Below are 16,456 nucleotides of genomic sequence, written 5' to 3'. Positions count from 1 at the left end.
AGCAGCCCATCACTGATTTCACTAGCATGCATGACATACGAAAACAATTTTGCCATCAACACTATATGGCCAATTGACACACCTGCTTTTCCATATATGTATATACATGCAAATTTACAGATTCAGGGTAACTTTATGTGAGTACAACTGCAATATCAAGTATTTACTGTTTATGATGACATCATATCATTGGTCTTGACCTTTACATTAGGATTCTTGAGCTTCAAAAATGCAATATCTTTGCTTATCATCTTCTGATATGATACCTTTGCTTGTCGCCTCAGATATTTTTTCTTCATTTCATTATGTGAAAACAATATCACATTGTAATTCATAAATGAATTTTTCATCTGATGTTTTAGCTTTGGAGCTTTGGGGTTTGTTTTTCCTCAGTATTGAATTTACAATATTGAACACTGAAAGATTTTCCATTAACGGTTAGCAATTGGCATCTCTTCATACACGTGTACCCAGAAAAACTTTGAGTTGGGTAAAAGTCAGAAAAGATATACTCAGTATGTGGAACACATCATTGAGCAATTGCAAATTGCGCAAGTACATGCTCCACCAGACTGTTGACATATTTACATAAAATTTTAGTCATACAGTAGATGTGAAGAAGGCAAACTTCAAAAATGAAATGGTTTCATTGAAATATGAATAAAAAAAAAGAAGAAAAGCTTTCATGCCATATTCCACATTGGTTTATAAGCAATTTTAATACTGAATTGCAAAGAAGAACCTGGGTTTCTACAACAGTATTGATGCTGAAAATGTCAAATAAAAATGATTTTCGATTACATCATGAGTATTAAACAGTAAGTGGTTGTGGCTCTGCAATAATTTACCTTACTAACCACAACTTGTTTACAGCTGTTCTGTACTGGTGTGTTTGCTATCACTATGTGGTTGGCCCACATTCCAGTCAAGGTTCGAAAAACTCCACATTCAAATGAAGCTGATATAAGAGAGAGCTGTGGCAAGGGTTGATTTATTAACAAAAACTTCGACCCCAATTGAGAAATTTATATTCAAAATTATGATGAAGCCTGTCGTGCAGTCATTATTTTTCATCCAAATCATCCAGGATTCTGATATACATTGACAGATTTATTCATTTCAGACAACAATCCCTGAACTTTGATAAAACCATTGAATAAGCTCTGCTGGTGACAGATCCAGTGTCGCAGCAATGTGAATATATTATTTGCTTGGGTCGACAAGATTCGTGTTTCCACACACACTGCAATAATTGGATTTGTGTTGAAGTTACCAGTTGAAATCAACTGTCTCTTGAAAGCTGTTAGAGTGTGCTGTTTGTCTTTACTCTAAATAAGGTTCTTTCTAATGGCAGCATTCTATAGTTACTATGCAAAGATAGATATTTGGCCCAAAACTTTTCAACAAGATTTTTTGGAAATCATGGTTGAAAGGTTGACTTCTATGGACCATTGGTTCACTGTCATTACCAATGTTAGGATAAAAACATAAATTATATTTTAAGGGGTTGGACCAAAAGCATTAGGAATTAACTCATACATGGAGCAGAGAAAGTTTACCCAACTTTCTGTTTGGACCAACCAGGAATGCAGTGGTTAGTTATAAACATTTGATTTTGATCAGCATTAGGAGACAAATAATGAGAATATTATTTAGTAGAATGTAAAAACATATTTATTGTCATCATTAGCTTTAATACAGGCATCTTGTTTCTTTTTAGTCTGTTTTGAAATTTTTTCTCCATCATATTTTTATTTTCATGAAATGAAATCATTGTAGTATTGCAAAATTTTGAGAATGGTTATTGTATATTATTAATTTATCGAGAGTATACAAAGATTAATCAGATTGTATATGAAAATAAAATATGAGGAGCTAAAAACACATTTAGCTCAAAAGGGATTACCGAAAAAGTTTGTTAGTATAGTTATACTTTCAATGATTGGTGATTTTTCAGTTATTTTGGCTGAGTATTTACTGCTAAGTGACCCATGAAATGTGGGTTGTGCCATCTTTCAAGTTGTACACCTCTCGTGGGATGTGGAGTTCAATTTCTATACTCACATCAGTACATATGACCAAGCCTGAATTATTAATAGTTATTGTACACGGCATACATACATGCAATCTGGATCTCTGTGAGGCACGGTTTAGGTATCACATGCTGCTAACTATTGATGAATGAATCAGATAGATTAATATCACTCCTGTACTTTTGTCAAAGGTCACTTTCTTACTTCTTCAATTTTCATACGTACTATGAAAAATACATCATTTATATTTTTGAGAACAGAACGTCTACTGCAACGAAGACCATTTTAAGTACATTATATGAAAATGTTGAAAAGTGATGTCAGCAAATACATCAGAGATATATTAACAATTACATATAAATACAGAAATTTCCCATATGTTATATATATGCTGTAAGTGTACATATTTTTGGAATCAGATTATTGCCATCTCGCCTCAGATTTTGGTAGAAGTAACAGACATTTATTAATTTCCCAATGGATGTTTCCAGAGGGATCCAATTGGAGATGGCAGCATGAGCTGCATCATCAGTCCAGGTTGTCAATCTTAATCTGAAATTTATCCCTCCGTAATCAACCACTTTCAACGCTGTCAGTCACTGTCTTGGTAAATAGTAAAGAGCATGCAAAATTCAACCCACATATTTGTGTTTTGTGTCAAACTTTCCTTCAGTTTCTTCAACAAAACGTAACCCTTCTGGGTACATTTCAGGATGTACATATAACAAGGTCAAAAATTCATGCTCCGAACTTTTTTCCCCACCAACGGTTCCATGAACTCTTGTGATGCTATACTTTTGATTTATCAATGGCATATTTGTAAAAATGATAATGAATTTTCTCTCAAAGTCATTGAACAATTTACAAATTCAGTGTTCTACTGTGTGACCACAAATAAAAATAAATCATTTGGTCACCATGGATACAGCGGGATGACAGCTGTCAGAACCCATCACATTGTCTCCCGTGCACATATCTTGATTGAATTTCTCCTGAGTCATTTCCACTAAACATTACATTATCAGGATCTCCCGAACATAATTTTGATTTGCTCAAACCCCAGCTGCTCCATTTTTCTGGATGATTGTCTCATTAAAAATTATGTAATCCTTATTTCATATCAAAATCCAGTCCATAAATGCAGGATAAAAAAATCATATGAACTGTCTGTGTGTCTCCGCCTATGTCTGTGCATCAATGTGTACAGATACACAACTACGGTAGTGTGTGTATATATCTTGCATCGATACATGTAATGACATCTGCAACATAATATTTGTCTATTTATCAACTGTATCACTTTATGTACAAAAATGACAAAATAAAGATGTTTCTTTTTACTTGTTTCGGTACAAAAGCGTAGTTTTCTGAGAAGACATTTAAAGATATTGTAACACAATTTTAATGTAAGTAGTTTTAGAAAAAAGCTTTATTGAATTGAATCCCCACCAAGCCATCCTTCTTCAGTCAGAAAATATTGCACTGGCTAATCATATGGAACAACTATGTCATAGTGCACATACAATAGATCAAATCATTTCGGACATATATTATGATAATACCAAAATATATGATGGCAATGTACACCTCATTAAAGTTCTGTATTAAAATGTGAACCTTGGCGATTCATGATTCATGACGGGACTAAAAGTTATGTACCCCTGATAATACTGCTGTTTTGATCAAGAATTCTGTTTCCTTGGGTACATGCAGCTTTACCATATGACCTTAAGGTTAATGATAAATTGCCGGTATTTCCTGACCTTGTGGGCTTTTATAGAAGTAATGCGACTTTCATGTATATTTGATGACCTTTAGGTTAATGATACAGTGTCCCCGCTAATATTTCCTGACCTTTTGTGTCTGATACACAATAATGTCCCTTTCATTGATATTTAATGACCCTATGAAAAAATTATGAAGCTTTTCTACCTCAAATATTTCAAAACAGTTTTTGTGATCAGTGATTAAAAATAAAATTGCAGGTATTCTGATCTACCCCCATGGTTTTGACCACCAGTAAATACTTAATAGAGATGTGCCATTGATATTCTGCGATTGTTCACTGCTCTGATAGTTGATGTAACCAATATTCTGTGACCTATTACTGTGCATTGTGATTCTTGTCAGTGCTGCTGATAACCCTCTGACATATAGGTCATCCATACTAATTGATACAACTGATGTTGCCTGATTGTTTGCAGCAATATGGCACGCACAGCCACATCTGTAGCAAACTCATGATTTCAATCTAAATTATAACCATCAGAGTTGAATGCAAAATTATTGACTTTTTATTTGTTTATTATTTTCTCAAGGTTGATAGATTGTTATTCTATGTTGCGTATTAAATACGTCACATTGAACTTGTGACATGCTGGAATGTTCTTCTTTTCCCATTCACATAATGATGTGTACAATGTAATGACTTCAAATTCCACTTCAGCCCTGATGCTGGGGAGGACTTTAAGGAGCTTTGAATATTTAAATAACATTTCATTTGATGGCTTTCAGTTTGTCAAGGTCTATTTCACATAGATTTAGGGTGGCACTGGAGCTGAATGTATAAAGCCATGTGTGACATATGACGTATTTCTTGATGTCTTTTAAATTGCAGAATTGTTCTATTTATAGGGAAAACTTGGAATGCTAGGAAATCTTTTCTGAAAGCAAAATGCATTGAAATAGTGGGGAAAGAATTGTCCTAATTTCTGTATTCATATAGGCTAAATGGTTGTATGGTTGTTCTATTTTTACAAAATAATGTCACAAATATTATCATTCATTTCAATTCATTTCCCACAAAGTCAAGATGAATCATATACAGTGTCTCATATTGAGATTTACGGTGATATTGGAAAGTGTGTTTCCTCTTTTGTTCCGCTGGAATGGCATAAATATCACCAAAGCCCTGGCTTGCATAAGACACACTCATCTGTACTTTACCTCATACTCATCCAATCCATCAAACAGAAAGCCACTTCCATTCGTTGTGCTTCTGTTTGCCTATATAGTAATCTTTCAGACAGCCTCACTGACTGAGAAGCATGATTTTCTGTGATTAGAATAAGGGGACTCTGTGTAGGTCATGTAGACCAACCAAAGATTTGACATTTAAGGGCAGTTCTGACAAAAAAAATGCCTTACGGTGAAAATGGAGCATTATCATAAACTAGTCCTTTCCACCTGTCACTCTATATATGCTGACTCAATAGTCTGTCTTTGCTCGATCAACAGTGGAAAACAGTCCAGATACAATAAATTTTATCAAACTTAAATCATTCCACCATGCTTCAGTGGGATACTATTTTTATATATATAGTCAAGATTGTTTTTTGGCAATATATACGATTTTACAGCTGGTAAGGAAAATTTCATAATTTACAGTCATTAAAAGCAAAATACTAATTGTGTCAAAATGAACGTGGAAAATTATACAGCCCCAACATGACTTGTAAATCAGTGTTGTATAAGACTTCTTTGCTATATTGTTCTTTTAGCGATCAGATCCGTATTTAAATAACATAATAAATGATATTTACGTGTATTAATGCACTAAAACAAATATCCGTGCAGTACAGTCAGACAGAGGTCAGCTAGATATTCACTAATTGATCAATGTAATTAGAACAGGCCAACTACAAGTCTTGTTGGCGGATGATAATTCTACCTTTGTCAGGGCAGAACAGCCAAGTGTCTGCAAACTACCTAGGTGAGCCTCCTCTAGCATTGATTGTATTACAGCATATTCAAATACGTGATGTCAAGGTATAGTCTAACTTGACAACATTCACATCACAAGCAAGGCTGCCTTCATGCCTTTACTCTGCACCTTACATCCATCCACTTTCACTAAAAATAGACTTCTCCCAGCTTTTTCCGCTAAATAGCATTGTCTTTATCTCATTCATAGTATATCCGTTAAATGTAGACTGTTTTTTTCTGAACAAGATGGCGTAAGGCTACCGTGTTACTCTTTAAGGTACATTCCTGTCAACCTTGCCTTTGTCAAAAGCCAGTATTGAACTGTCAAATCATATGTAAATTGTTTAGTCTGATGATGATGATAATAATGATAACGATGATGATTATTACTTTTTATTTTTATCATTATTTAATTGTATTTTATTTATTTATTGAACATTATAATTGCAAGTAATATATTAGACTTACCGTACATTTGTAAATATTGTAGATAATATTTTAAGCTGAAGCCTGTAATTTCATCAAATGGATGTGTTTTGTCATCTGAAAATTGACATGGACTTTGTGGTTCCAGAAAAAGAATACTATGATGTACCCTTATCGCCCTCCACTTCCTGATTGCTTATCATTGTTGTTATACTCCTAATTTTGATGAAAATAACCTACACTTGCTATTAAACTTGCTTTGTTGGCGGTGGAGTTGAGTCAACACTTTTTCTGTAGAGATTTTATGGTATTGCATGTTATTCAAGAAAAAATCTTGGCTTAAGTTTAAATGAAAAAATTCAACCTCCAGAATTCAAAAAAATATGTTCTAAAATTCTGTTTGAAAATTATCACATCATCAAAAACTCAGAGTTACATACATGTTCATTCCGGCATAATAATCCAAATTAATGCTAACATCAACAGAGAAGATTTATATTTTTTCATGGTCAGTAAGAGTTCAAGAAAATCATATTTGCGTCAATAAAATGAGTTTGTGACCTCAGTGAACAATTGATCCTTTTAGCGTCTGTAATGCAATGACTGTTTGTGTGGGTACTCCTATGACTAACACTACATGCTGTTTGAACCTTTTATTACTATCTGGCAACCAGTTACTATCTGGCAACCAGTTACTTGCTGTTCTGCTTAGAACTTTATAAATTTTATTGTTTCATTCTTCCTGCTAGTTTGGATAATAATCACTCCCTTGCATAATTAGATGTCCCGATTGCAATTTACCAACTTGCCTGACAGCTTTTCCAGCTATTGAGGAGCAGTTACAGATCAAATCACAGACCCAGCTCTGATAAAATCTTTTTTTTTTACATCCCATGTATAAACTGCATATTGCAGCAAGAGGTTGCTACCATGACCTGATGGTGTACAATAGAGTTCTGTAGAAGTAGAGCAGATGAGATAGTGTACTACATATTCTCAATCCATACTCGTATTGAATGGAATCGATTTGGCCTACAATGGCTGTGCAATACATGGATGTCAGCGATCATATCAACTGATGTTAAAATATTATTTAGGTTATTTTCTTGGTACAGGTCATGGATACATTGGTAGCAAAGTTTTCATCCATTAGATCGTACTTTTTTGGACCAATTATTTATTTATTCCTTCATATTTGATGGTTTTGTTGAGTTGTGTTTCTGCATTCTAGATTACGTCACATCAGTGTTGTCTCAATATAAAATAAAACACAGATAACAATTTTTGAATCCATATACAAAAGCCAATATTTGCGTTCAAAAATCTTTACTAAAAATTTATGAAAATTACGGTTTTGATATTATTATTGCAACAAATTTAAGTGCAAGACTGTGTTAGGGAGAGTCATGGGTGCACCGTACTGTATAACCATATTACAAAATACCATTATCCTAGAGGGCCTGTTTCAAATTATTGATTTCTAGAAGTCTCGTAAGAAAATAAGATTACTGTTCTTGCTGGAAAATTTGAAACCAGGATCGTTCTAATACTGCAACGTTCTGTCATTGACTGACAGTTCGACTTGATTGTGCAGAGAAAATGCCAAAATCGTCATATCACGGAATCGTAAGGGGTGTAATATCAGACAAAATCACCTTTGCCCTTTTAAAGTAATTTCCTACTCGCCATGTGATGGCTTTGCAATGTAAGTTAAATGACATTTCATTGGGTGATTGACTTTGCCAGATGAGGAGCAATATAAAACTGAAAACGGAATTAAATGTGGTTCATTTTGGTTTGCCTTTACTGCAGCCATGCCGGGAATGAATCAGTAAATAATAGTGTTCTGTAGCCATGGTTAATTTACTTGTGAAATTCAATAATTCTCCAAGGTTCAGAATTTAAACCATTTTTATCATGCAAATGGCAATGTATAAAAACAATGCCATTTTGCATATTAAAGGGCGAGAATAAACAGTCTTTTAAACACGTAGACTATGTGTTTTAATCATAATTTAATGTTTGAAAATGGGCAAGTAAGATTTTGCTCTGATCAGACGAAAATATTAAGATTATTGAATGTTAATATGCTATGCATAATACTATTTCAGTGCTTTGGTCCCATATTTTTAAATGAATGATTAAAAACAGACATTTCATATAATTAATGATAGCAATGATGGTAAAAACTATCATATATCAGAAACAGAATCAGTGCAGTGCAGTGCAACAAAAAAAACAGGGTCAGAAGATTGCATAGGAAAAGTACATGCCACTGATAGTACTCAGAAAAACCAATCAATTAGGGTCATCAAATATATTTTCTATAGAATTCTAATATTTTGTGAGAATCTACCAATGAATGTTTCAACCTGCAGCACTAATACAGATTTATTGATTAGTTCCAATGGGAACACTGTCTTGTGTTGTAGCAGATGCAAGTGGGAATGCCACAATGTATTAATGTTTATGACAAGGTAGCAAGCATGTCAGAGATGTGCGTGGGCGGATCATGTGTGTGTCTACCAAAGCTGCGCAGTAAGCTCCTTAGTTCACTCGCCAAGTGCCATACTATATAATGGACCAATTATTTGACAATCTGGCCCAGTATGTACATATATGCATACCAGTTTTAGCTACTGAATATGAAATGATGTAAATCTATGCATATAATGCATTGTTTGAATAAAATAAATAAATATATATATATATATATATATATATATATATATATATATATATATATATATATATATATATATATATATATATATATATATATATATTTGCATTTCAGAAACTAATATACTAATTTTGTTTTTATGTGTATTTAATTACAAAAATGGTGATGGTAACATCACAAATTTCCTTTCTGTATCTCTTTAAGGTCATACCATTTACACAAACATAAAATGCCTTTAATAGGAGTAATGTCAGATGCTACAAAGAGAGCACGTTTATTTGTTTGTTTGTTTGATAAATTGATTGCTACTAAGTTTGTACAACCAAGCCATTTACAGAGTGTTTCAAACACACTAACTAAATTCATTTCAAGGCCAAGAATTCTGCCAATCTATGTACTTCAGATACAAATATAAAATGCCAGGGTCCTGGTGTCCTAGTTTTCTCTGATTCAGAATTAGATGTGATAACATCAGTGTGATTTAAGATGCATAAAATGCTGTAATAATGCCTTTTGTTACAACTGTCAATGTTTCATTGTCCATACATGCGATTTCATGATATGCCAATGAAAAATATGGTACGTCATACACATTACGGGTACTTTGCAAATCAGCTGTCATTTTCCTTCTGATCATACATCATAACCATTCATATCATTGATCAAGTGATCTACCTATTATTGTTTGTTACACAAGTTTGTGTACAAAGCCTTCTTCTTTAGATTTACTTGTAAGTTCTAATACTTCATTTCTTATATTCATAGAACACATTATCTAATAGTATTTTCTCTGTGAAAGGTCAGTTGCTCACTTTCAAAATGGTTAGACTTGTGACTGTTTGATGTATAGTGTACATTTGTGTTTTGAGGAAGCTTTCAAGGGCTTTGAGGAATCTTTTGTAAAGATTGCAGCTGGCCTATCCATGGGAGGTTATGACCATGGCTTTGTCGTATTTTTGAATACTTCAAGGGCTGCGCAACAATGGGAAAGTGCACGCATTCATGAAAATATTATATGTGTCAGTGAGGCGTGGATTTACGTTGATCTGCAAGGAAATGATGAATGCAAATGAAATGCTACAAAAGTACAACGGCCCTGATAGAAAATGACTTGGTTGCCAAGATTCTGAAGTGTAACAGAGACCTAGTAGAACTAATCAGATCAAACAACATCTTAATCAAATGGTTAGAATTATTATGCTGTGCCACGTTATCACAGTGTCATATGTGCATATACATCAGGAACTGTAATTATGCACAGATGGATTTTACTAGGCTTGAATATTTGTTTTAGAATGAATAAAAACATGATTATTGGTCGTATTATATGAGGAATATGTGTAACACTGTCACCCCAATATTTCTGTTTTGTAATACTGTGTTTCACAGAAACAGTTTGATCTATGTCCATGATGAGTAGGCTATTGTTTAGCTTTGGGGTTGTACGCTAGTTTATGTTACTAGATATTATTCACCATTATTTAACCAAGATTCCTCAATGCTTGTGAATGCTTTTCAAACAGGGAACAGCAATATTCTCAGTGTATGTAATAAAATTTTGGCCATTAAATGTGGCTACGTTCAAACCCTCGCAAGCTGAACAAAAAGGAGTTGACAGTCTATGTAAATGCTGAAAAACTAGAACAATTATTATTTCGGTCGACAACAATCTGGAATGATCAAACAATGGTACGTAGGTCTTGTAATTGTCTTAGTAGAAGCATCGCCATTACTGACAATAGATTGCGCAAATTATTGCAAAGAGTGAACATTGAATTTCACCATGGCAATCATTTCCCCTTCTTTCATGGCAAATCAATATTGAAATGAAACAATCTGAAATTCTCAGGATCCAGATAAATGAACATGACGTATTTAAGTACCAATAAAAACAATAAAGTATGCCCAGCAAGATGGTCATGCATTATTCAACAACTTGGTATTGAATAATTAGAATATAACTGTCATTTTGTTAAGCAGAGTTTAAATTTTCACTTCATTAAGCTAAAACGAATATTGTTATTCAGTTATGTAATGTGGTACATGGGCTAAGTACAACAGCCTGGGTATGTGACTGGCAAGCTCTGCTGGCTATTAAGAGGAACAATCTAATGCTTACAGATTAAACACAGCTTTATATTGGAAAATAAAGAAATTGCCCTTTTAGTTTTATATATAAGAATATTTGCCTCATCTGGACAGTACTTGTGAGTGTTTGTTTCATTTTGAACGGTGTTTACTCAGTCTTTTCACAACACCTGACATCACTTTGTGTACAGAGCAAAATTCAGTGTAAAGAGTAGTCACCTCAAACAATGACACACTGAACAGGCTGTGCCTGGGATGCAGTTTGGGCTTCATCAGGGCTTTGTTGGTGTCTGAAAAGAGGCTTTGTGGCTAGTCAGGACATTGCAGTGGAAAGATCATGGCTGTGAAAGCTAGGCTGCTTCCGTAGATGAGAATAACATGTAAGGTGTGTATGTCAGGGATGAGGTCAAGGTTTGATATGGCATGTTTTTGTAGAGACCTTGATTTCTGTGCTGTTTGCATGTCAAGAAAAATTCAATTACCTTATCACAAATACCAATGAATGCAATGCTTGTAAATGTCAGTATCTGATATGAGTAGTAAGTGTTCTCAGCCGTCATGTATGCAAATATTTCCAGTTTACTGGACTGGCTACTCTCATTAGCATATGTATCTCATAAACACAAGAAATGATGTCATCCTTTCCTTTTTGTGATTTATCTTTGAGCATGGCTTAATATACGTGTATGTCTTGTGTTGTTGACCTCTCCTTCAACATATTTCAAAATGCCAATCATTGTAATTGACATCTCAAATAGAGAACAGAATTGGTGAAAATGGTGACTAAAGATGTCTTTTTTATTCTTTGATATTTTAATTAATGTCTACAACAATATCTGTAGAAACTCGGAGTAATGGTGATATTTGGCAGCTATTTTGATTGAGGGCATGGTTTTGATGTATGTTAAGTTTTAAATGGAATTTGTTTTTAAAAGTAAAGGATACAGTTTCAGAGTAAGGTGGGTGGGTACATGTATGTCTAGGTAAACTTAACAGAAGCAAGGATCAATGTTTGACACATAATCAGAGGATGGTGAGTTGGAGATTTAATATGACTGGGGTACTGGGTTGATAGGATAGTGTGTTTGAAGCTTCAGTATGACCAGGATAGTGCATGGTGAATTTGAGTCCCAAGCATGACCATTGTTGTTGTGTGGGTGAGCAAGGCACTTTATTTCTCCTCCCTCACTGAGGAGTAATCAGTATATCACCCTGTAATTGAACTTCTGCCAGCTGGATGATGGATGGAAGAAATAGAAAAATAGAAATTATGTATGCAGCAATCTCAAAAACAAGGTACATGTAATTGTAAATTATTAAGGATTCTGAACCATATATAGAAAGGTTTCACAAAAATGCAAAAAAAGAGAATAAAGACAAAAGTGTAGCAACTAGAGGCATGTCTAGCTGTACTGGTAGTAGTATGTGTATTTATAGAATGAGTTCATCGAATCCATCAGATAGAATTGAGTGCCCCGTGTCACTGGCAATCTTCCTCTTAAGCAGTATTGGTTGGAACTTTTCCAAATGGAAATGTTTCAGATTTGGAGCAGGAAGCACTTAATACACCAAACACCAGTCTTTAATTCCAGGCTTTGTCATGGATAGCATATCTTGTGGAAATCATGAGGATGCTAATCAGAAGTTTAGGATTGCCCACACCTCTCTCACAAATTTCTGTTTATCTGTAAATGGTCCATTTTTGATGTTCCCTCATTAGACCAATCTTTTAATTTGTTTAAGACACACTGAAATCTGATAACCAATGGTATTGTATAGTATCTTCTGACGAGCTGCTGGTCAGCCCACTAGATTAGGCAGTCTGGATTAGGTGCTAATCCCTGTGCACTATCAGTAAGTCATAAAACCAGGCAAAACACAGAACTTAGTGGAATCTTAATGTTGGTAAAGTATCTACAGACTCTTCAAAGTGTGAGTCAAACTCTTGCCAGTGCCTTTATGTATGTTTATATCGCATGTGTCTGGTTTACACTGTTTAGATTTGCCACTTTGGCCGATTCTAAGACTAAAGCAATATAAACACAGATGCATATTTTTCCTCAGGCTCTAAATTTATGGCAACCTTTTGTATCTCGCCTTCAAACAAAATGCATTTTATTGTACTGCCTGGGTTGACTGCACTACTCTCAGGGCAATTCAAACTTTCTGCTGCATCAACTTTTCATATCAGGGTCATGAGCTAGGGTGTTGGGATGAGAATCACTTTATTACAGGAGTACATTGACATAGGACATTCTTTTGGTTTTTATAATTTTTTCCTTGAAAAGCAAACTACGAAAGTTAAACTGCAATGTTGATGGATTACTTAATGTTTCAGTTTACTTCAAAAGTTATGAATTATAAATTGGTTATGGGGAAATTTTAAATACAGCTGGACTCCGGTGAGCTACAATTATAATATGAGATACGTGTATAGCACACCCCTACAGATCAAGAAGGATATAGTTACAAGTGGATAAAGTCAGTATGAATTGTGTGAACTTATTTTGACCCCACTTCCATTCTCAGAAAGCATTTTCATATTGAATTTCTCTTTTTTTTTCTGTGCTTTATGATCTAATCGACTTCAATCATCTCAGCAGGTGTTGTTCCAACTCTTATAAAAGTGAGGATTATTGTTCGTGTAGGTGAAAACATGTTACAGCGAGGGAATCAGCATGATTGCCTGCTTCCTGCCCAGTGCATATCTGTCACTTTCAGGTCACATCAGTTAAAACAGACAAAGTACAGGTACAACATGTCCCGTACAATTTATTTAAACTGACTTTTAAAGTTTGAAGGGATTCATATGCATCCATAGTCATTTGTAAATGTTAATACCTGACCAAAAAAAAACTGATTTCAATCATGACTTTCATCAATAGCCTTTGGTTCACTTTGCATAATTTACGTACCCCAAATAATTATTTTCAAACATGACTTTCACCAATCTGCCTTGCTAAGATTTAACCCACTTGACCTGACGGTGATAGTGTATATCACAGCAGTGTGTCTTATCAATCACCCAGACACCATGATTTTTATGCTGACTTTGAACGGTGAAACCTGAAAAGGGTCAAAGGTCAAAGGGTGTTCAGAGCAACCAGTGTTAAGTAGAACTTTCCCACCTTTTAACACTGTGAAAACATGGGTTCTCATTTTTTCAGTTAGCCAAGTAACTATTTTCTTACATACTTGTAAGTACCAGTGTTTTTACCAGTGTTTCCTTAACAAGAACACTTCAGATTTGGACAACCAGGAGTTGATTGTCATGTGAGACACGATGAAGACGTAGCAGTCATACAACTTATATTCCTTGTCAATGAGGTGAGTGACCACAGGGGGAAAATGTCATGTTTTATCTGTTCAGTTGGACTATTTAAGTTAAGTACAGGTATTCCAGTGTTACACAGACTGAAACATGCAACATCGTATTATCTGATCATATGAAATTCTTTAGTGTAATATTCAAGGAACATTGTATCTATACTGGTTCTCAGTTCATGTGCAAGGTTATTTAGTAGTACCATTATTGCTATGGTACAGAAGTGAATTGACCCAAGATAAGTGCTTCAAGATGAATGACAAAGTACAGAAAAATAAGTGTTAAACACCTTTTTTCGTTTCTTTCTGATGTCAACTGTCAAATGTTCATCAAATCTGATATATATAATTTTTCAACCACAGGGTGCTTTAGTAAGTGTATGTGCAGACGACAGTTTACATTTGTGGAACTTGAGACAGAAAAAGCCAGCAATACTGCATTCACTCAAATTTAATAGGGAAAGGTAGGTTCTCTTTACTACATTTGAATACGAACTTTGATATCTGTGAACATACACAATATTGATATTCAAGTCAAAGCGGTGTCAATATACACACAAGGTATTTTAGTGAATTCCAGTTGGCCCAGCATGCATGAGATGTTGCTAACAACAAAGGTTTGTTGTCACTACCGTGTCATGTCATAGTTTTACTCTCCATCGTAAATTGTCACACGTCTCTGGCTAATATCCTGTCCTCTACTTTTGTTAAGACATGTTATATTACCATGGAAGTCTTACTGTCAAAGTTACTGAATTTCAAATCAAGCTGTTACAGTAGACTGTGGAACTGTTGACATATCTATTATTGTGTAGACTCAACAGAAGAAAAAAGTTCCTCTCATGGTTTCTTATTTGACACATTATATGTAGACATGTGCAACATTCATGTTTGTAATTGTCTAGATGTAAATTACATGACTTTTTTTATTCCTAGTTATATGTATATATCAGAGGATGAATACTAGTATTAAGCCTTTCATCAAATAAGTAGGAGCATTTCTCTTTCAAGAATAGATTCACATTCACATGACATTATTATCCGCTGAATTACTGGTTCTTTACCAGTTATACCGGTACATGTTATGTCTAAAACGTTTAGTCTTGTATACCCCATTTTGCCTCTATAGAAGTCTAACTTTACCATGGGAACCAGGAACATAGTGAAATTTGGTATGGAAAGGGGATGATTCTGATGATGGTGCATTGTGGTTTTTTTTGCAGAATTACCTTTTGCCACTTACCGTTTCAAAGCAAATGGTTGTACATAGGAACAGAAAGAGGAAACATTCACATAGTTAACATAGAATGCTTCATTCTATCAGGTTATGTTATTAATTGGAACAAAGCCATTGAACTGTAAGTATCGACCCAGCAACCCTTGAACTTCAAGACAGATTGATTTAGAGCACAGACAATGGAGTAATATTGCTCAAGTTTGAATGTTGTGTACTTTAACAAGCCATAATGCTCTTCTGTCAGATAATATTGATTGATTGAGTCCTTGAACCCAATTTGTACAATAAATCACAGCACTCTCTTTATTGGTTCTCAGAATTTGACTTTAAGGCAGTTGACGAGTGGGTATTCATTGCCAAGTATTAAAAACTTTATGTACATCCTGAGGTAGATGCATGGTTGCACTGAGATGTTTGAAAAACTCTACCGTCCTCTTCAAAATCATGTATTGTTGTTACAAAAATGTTCGCTGACGATGTACGGTATATTGTTAAAACTGTGTATCATTTGATTACAAGTGTGTGAAGCTTTCATTAAGTGTAAGGAAAATAAGGCAGCAATCTTTAGCATTTAAAGGAAATGCACGCCTCAAAATAGCTGTAACGTTTGCTCAGACTTTCATCAAGGAAACTGTTCTCTTTCGTAATCAATATCTATCAAAATCAATCAATATTTACTAACGTGAAATCCAAAATGGCCACTACAATGTGTATTGACTCTATGAGGAAAAATGAAAGTTTTGATTTTCACTGAACGAGAGCAAAAGCTTCATTTTACTCTTCAAAGCTTCAAAATAAAACATAGGTTGCTGCAGTTTTCAAAATACCGTAGCTATCTACTTGCGTTTGAAGCTTGAAGCGTTCACCACTTATTTGTGTAGAAATCAAATATTCACAATAAAAAGCAGACCATAGTAGTATTGTAAAAATTTGACTGTCCTAAAAACTATTCCCAAGATG

General features: G+C 34.4%; 1 protein-coding gene across 4 annotated transcripts in view; it reads left to right on the top strand.

The window, feature by feature from the left end:
- The window catches only part of LOC139142920 (syntaxin-binding protein 5-like), an 82,924-nt gene that overhangs the window by 29,089 nt on the left and 37,379 nt on the right, over nucleotides 1-16,456 (top strand). For all 4 annotated transcript variants that reach the window (XM_070713113.1, XM_070713115.1, XM_070713114.1 and 1 more), the window contains exons 3-5: nucleotides 14,181-14,262; nucleotides 14,623-14,723; nucleotides 15,483-15,617. In XM_070713113.1, coding sequence (XP_070569214.1) covers nucleotides 14,181-14,262; nucleotides 14,623-14,723; nucleotides 15,483-15,617 — 318 coding nt within the window. The remainder of the gene's footprint in view (nucleotides 1-14,180; nucleotides 14,263-14,622; nucleotides 14,724-15,482; nucleotides 15,618-16,456) is intronic.

This window comes from Ptychodera flava, chromosome 10 (assembly GCF_041260155.1).
Source record: "Ptychodera flava strain L36383 chromosome 10, AS_Pfla_20210202, whole genome shotgun sequence".
In the NCBI taxonomy this organism is placed as follows: Eukaryota; Metazoa; Hemichordata; class Enteropneusta; family Ptychoderidae; genus Ptychodera; species Ptychodera flava.
Note: the sequence above shows the minus strand (reverse complement) of the source record. Positions and strands in the feature narration are given on the sequence as shown.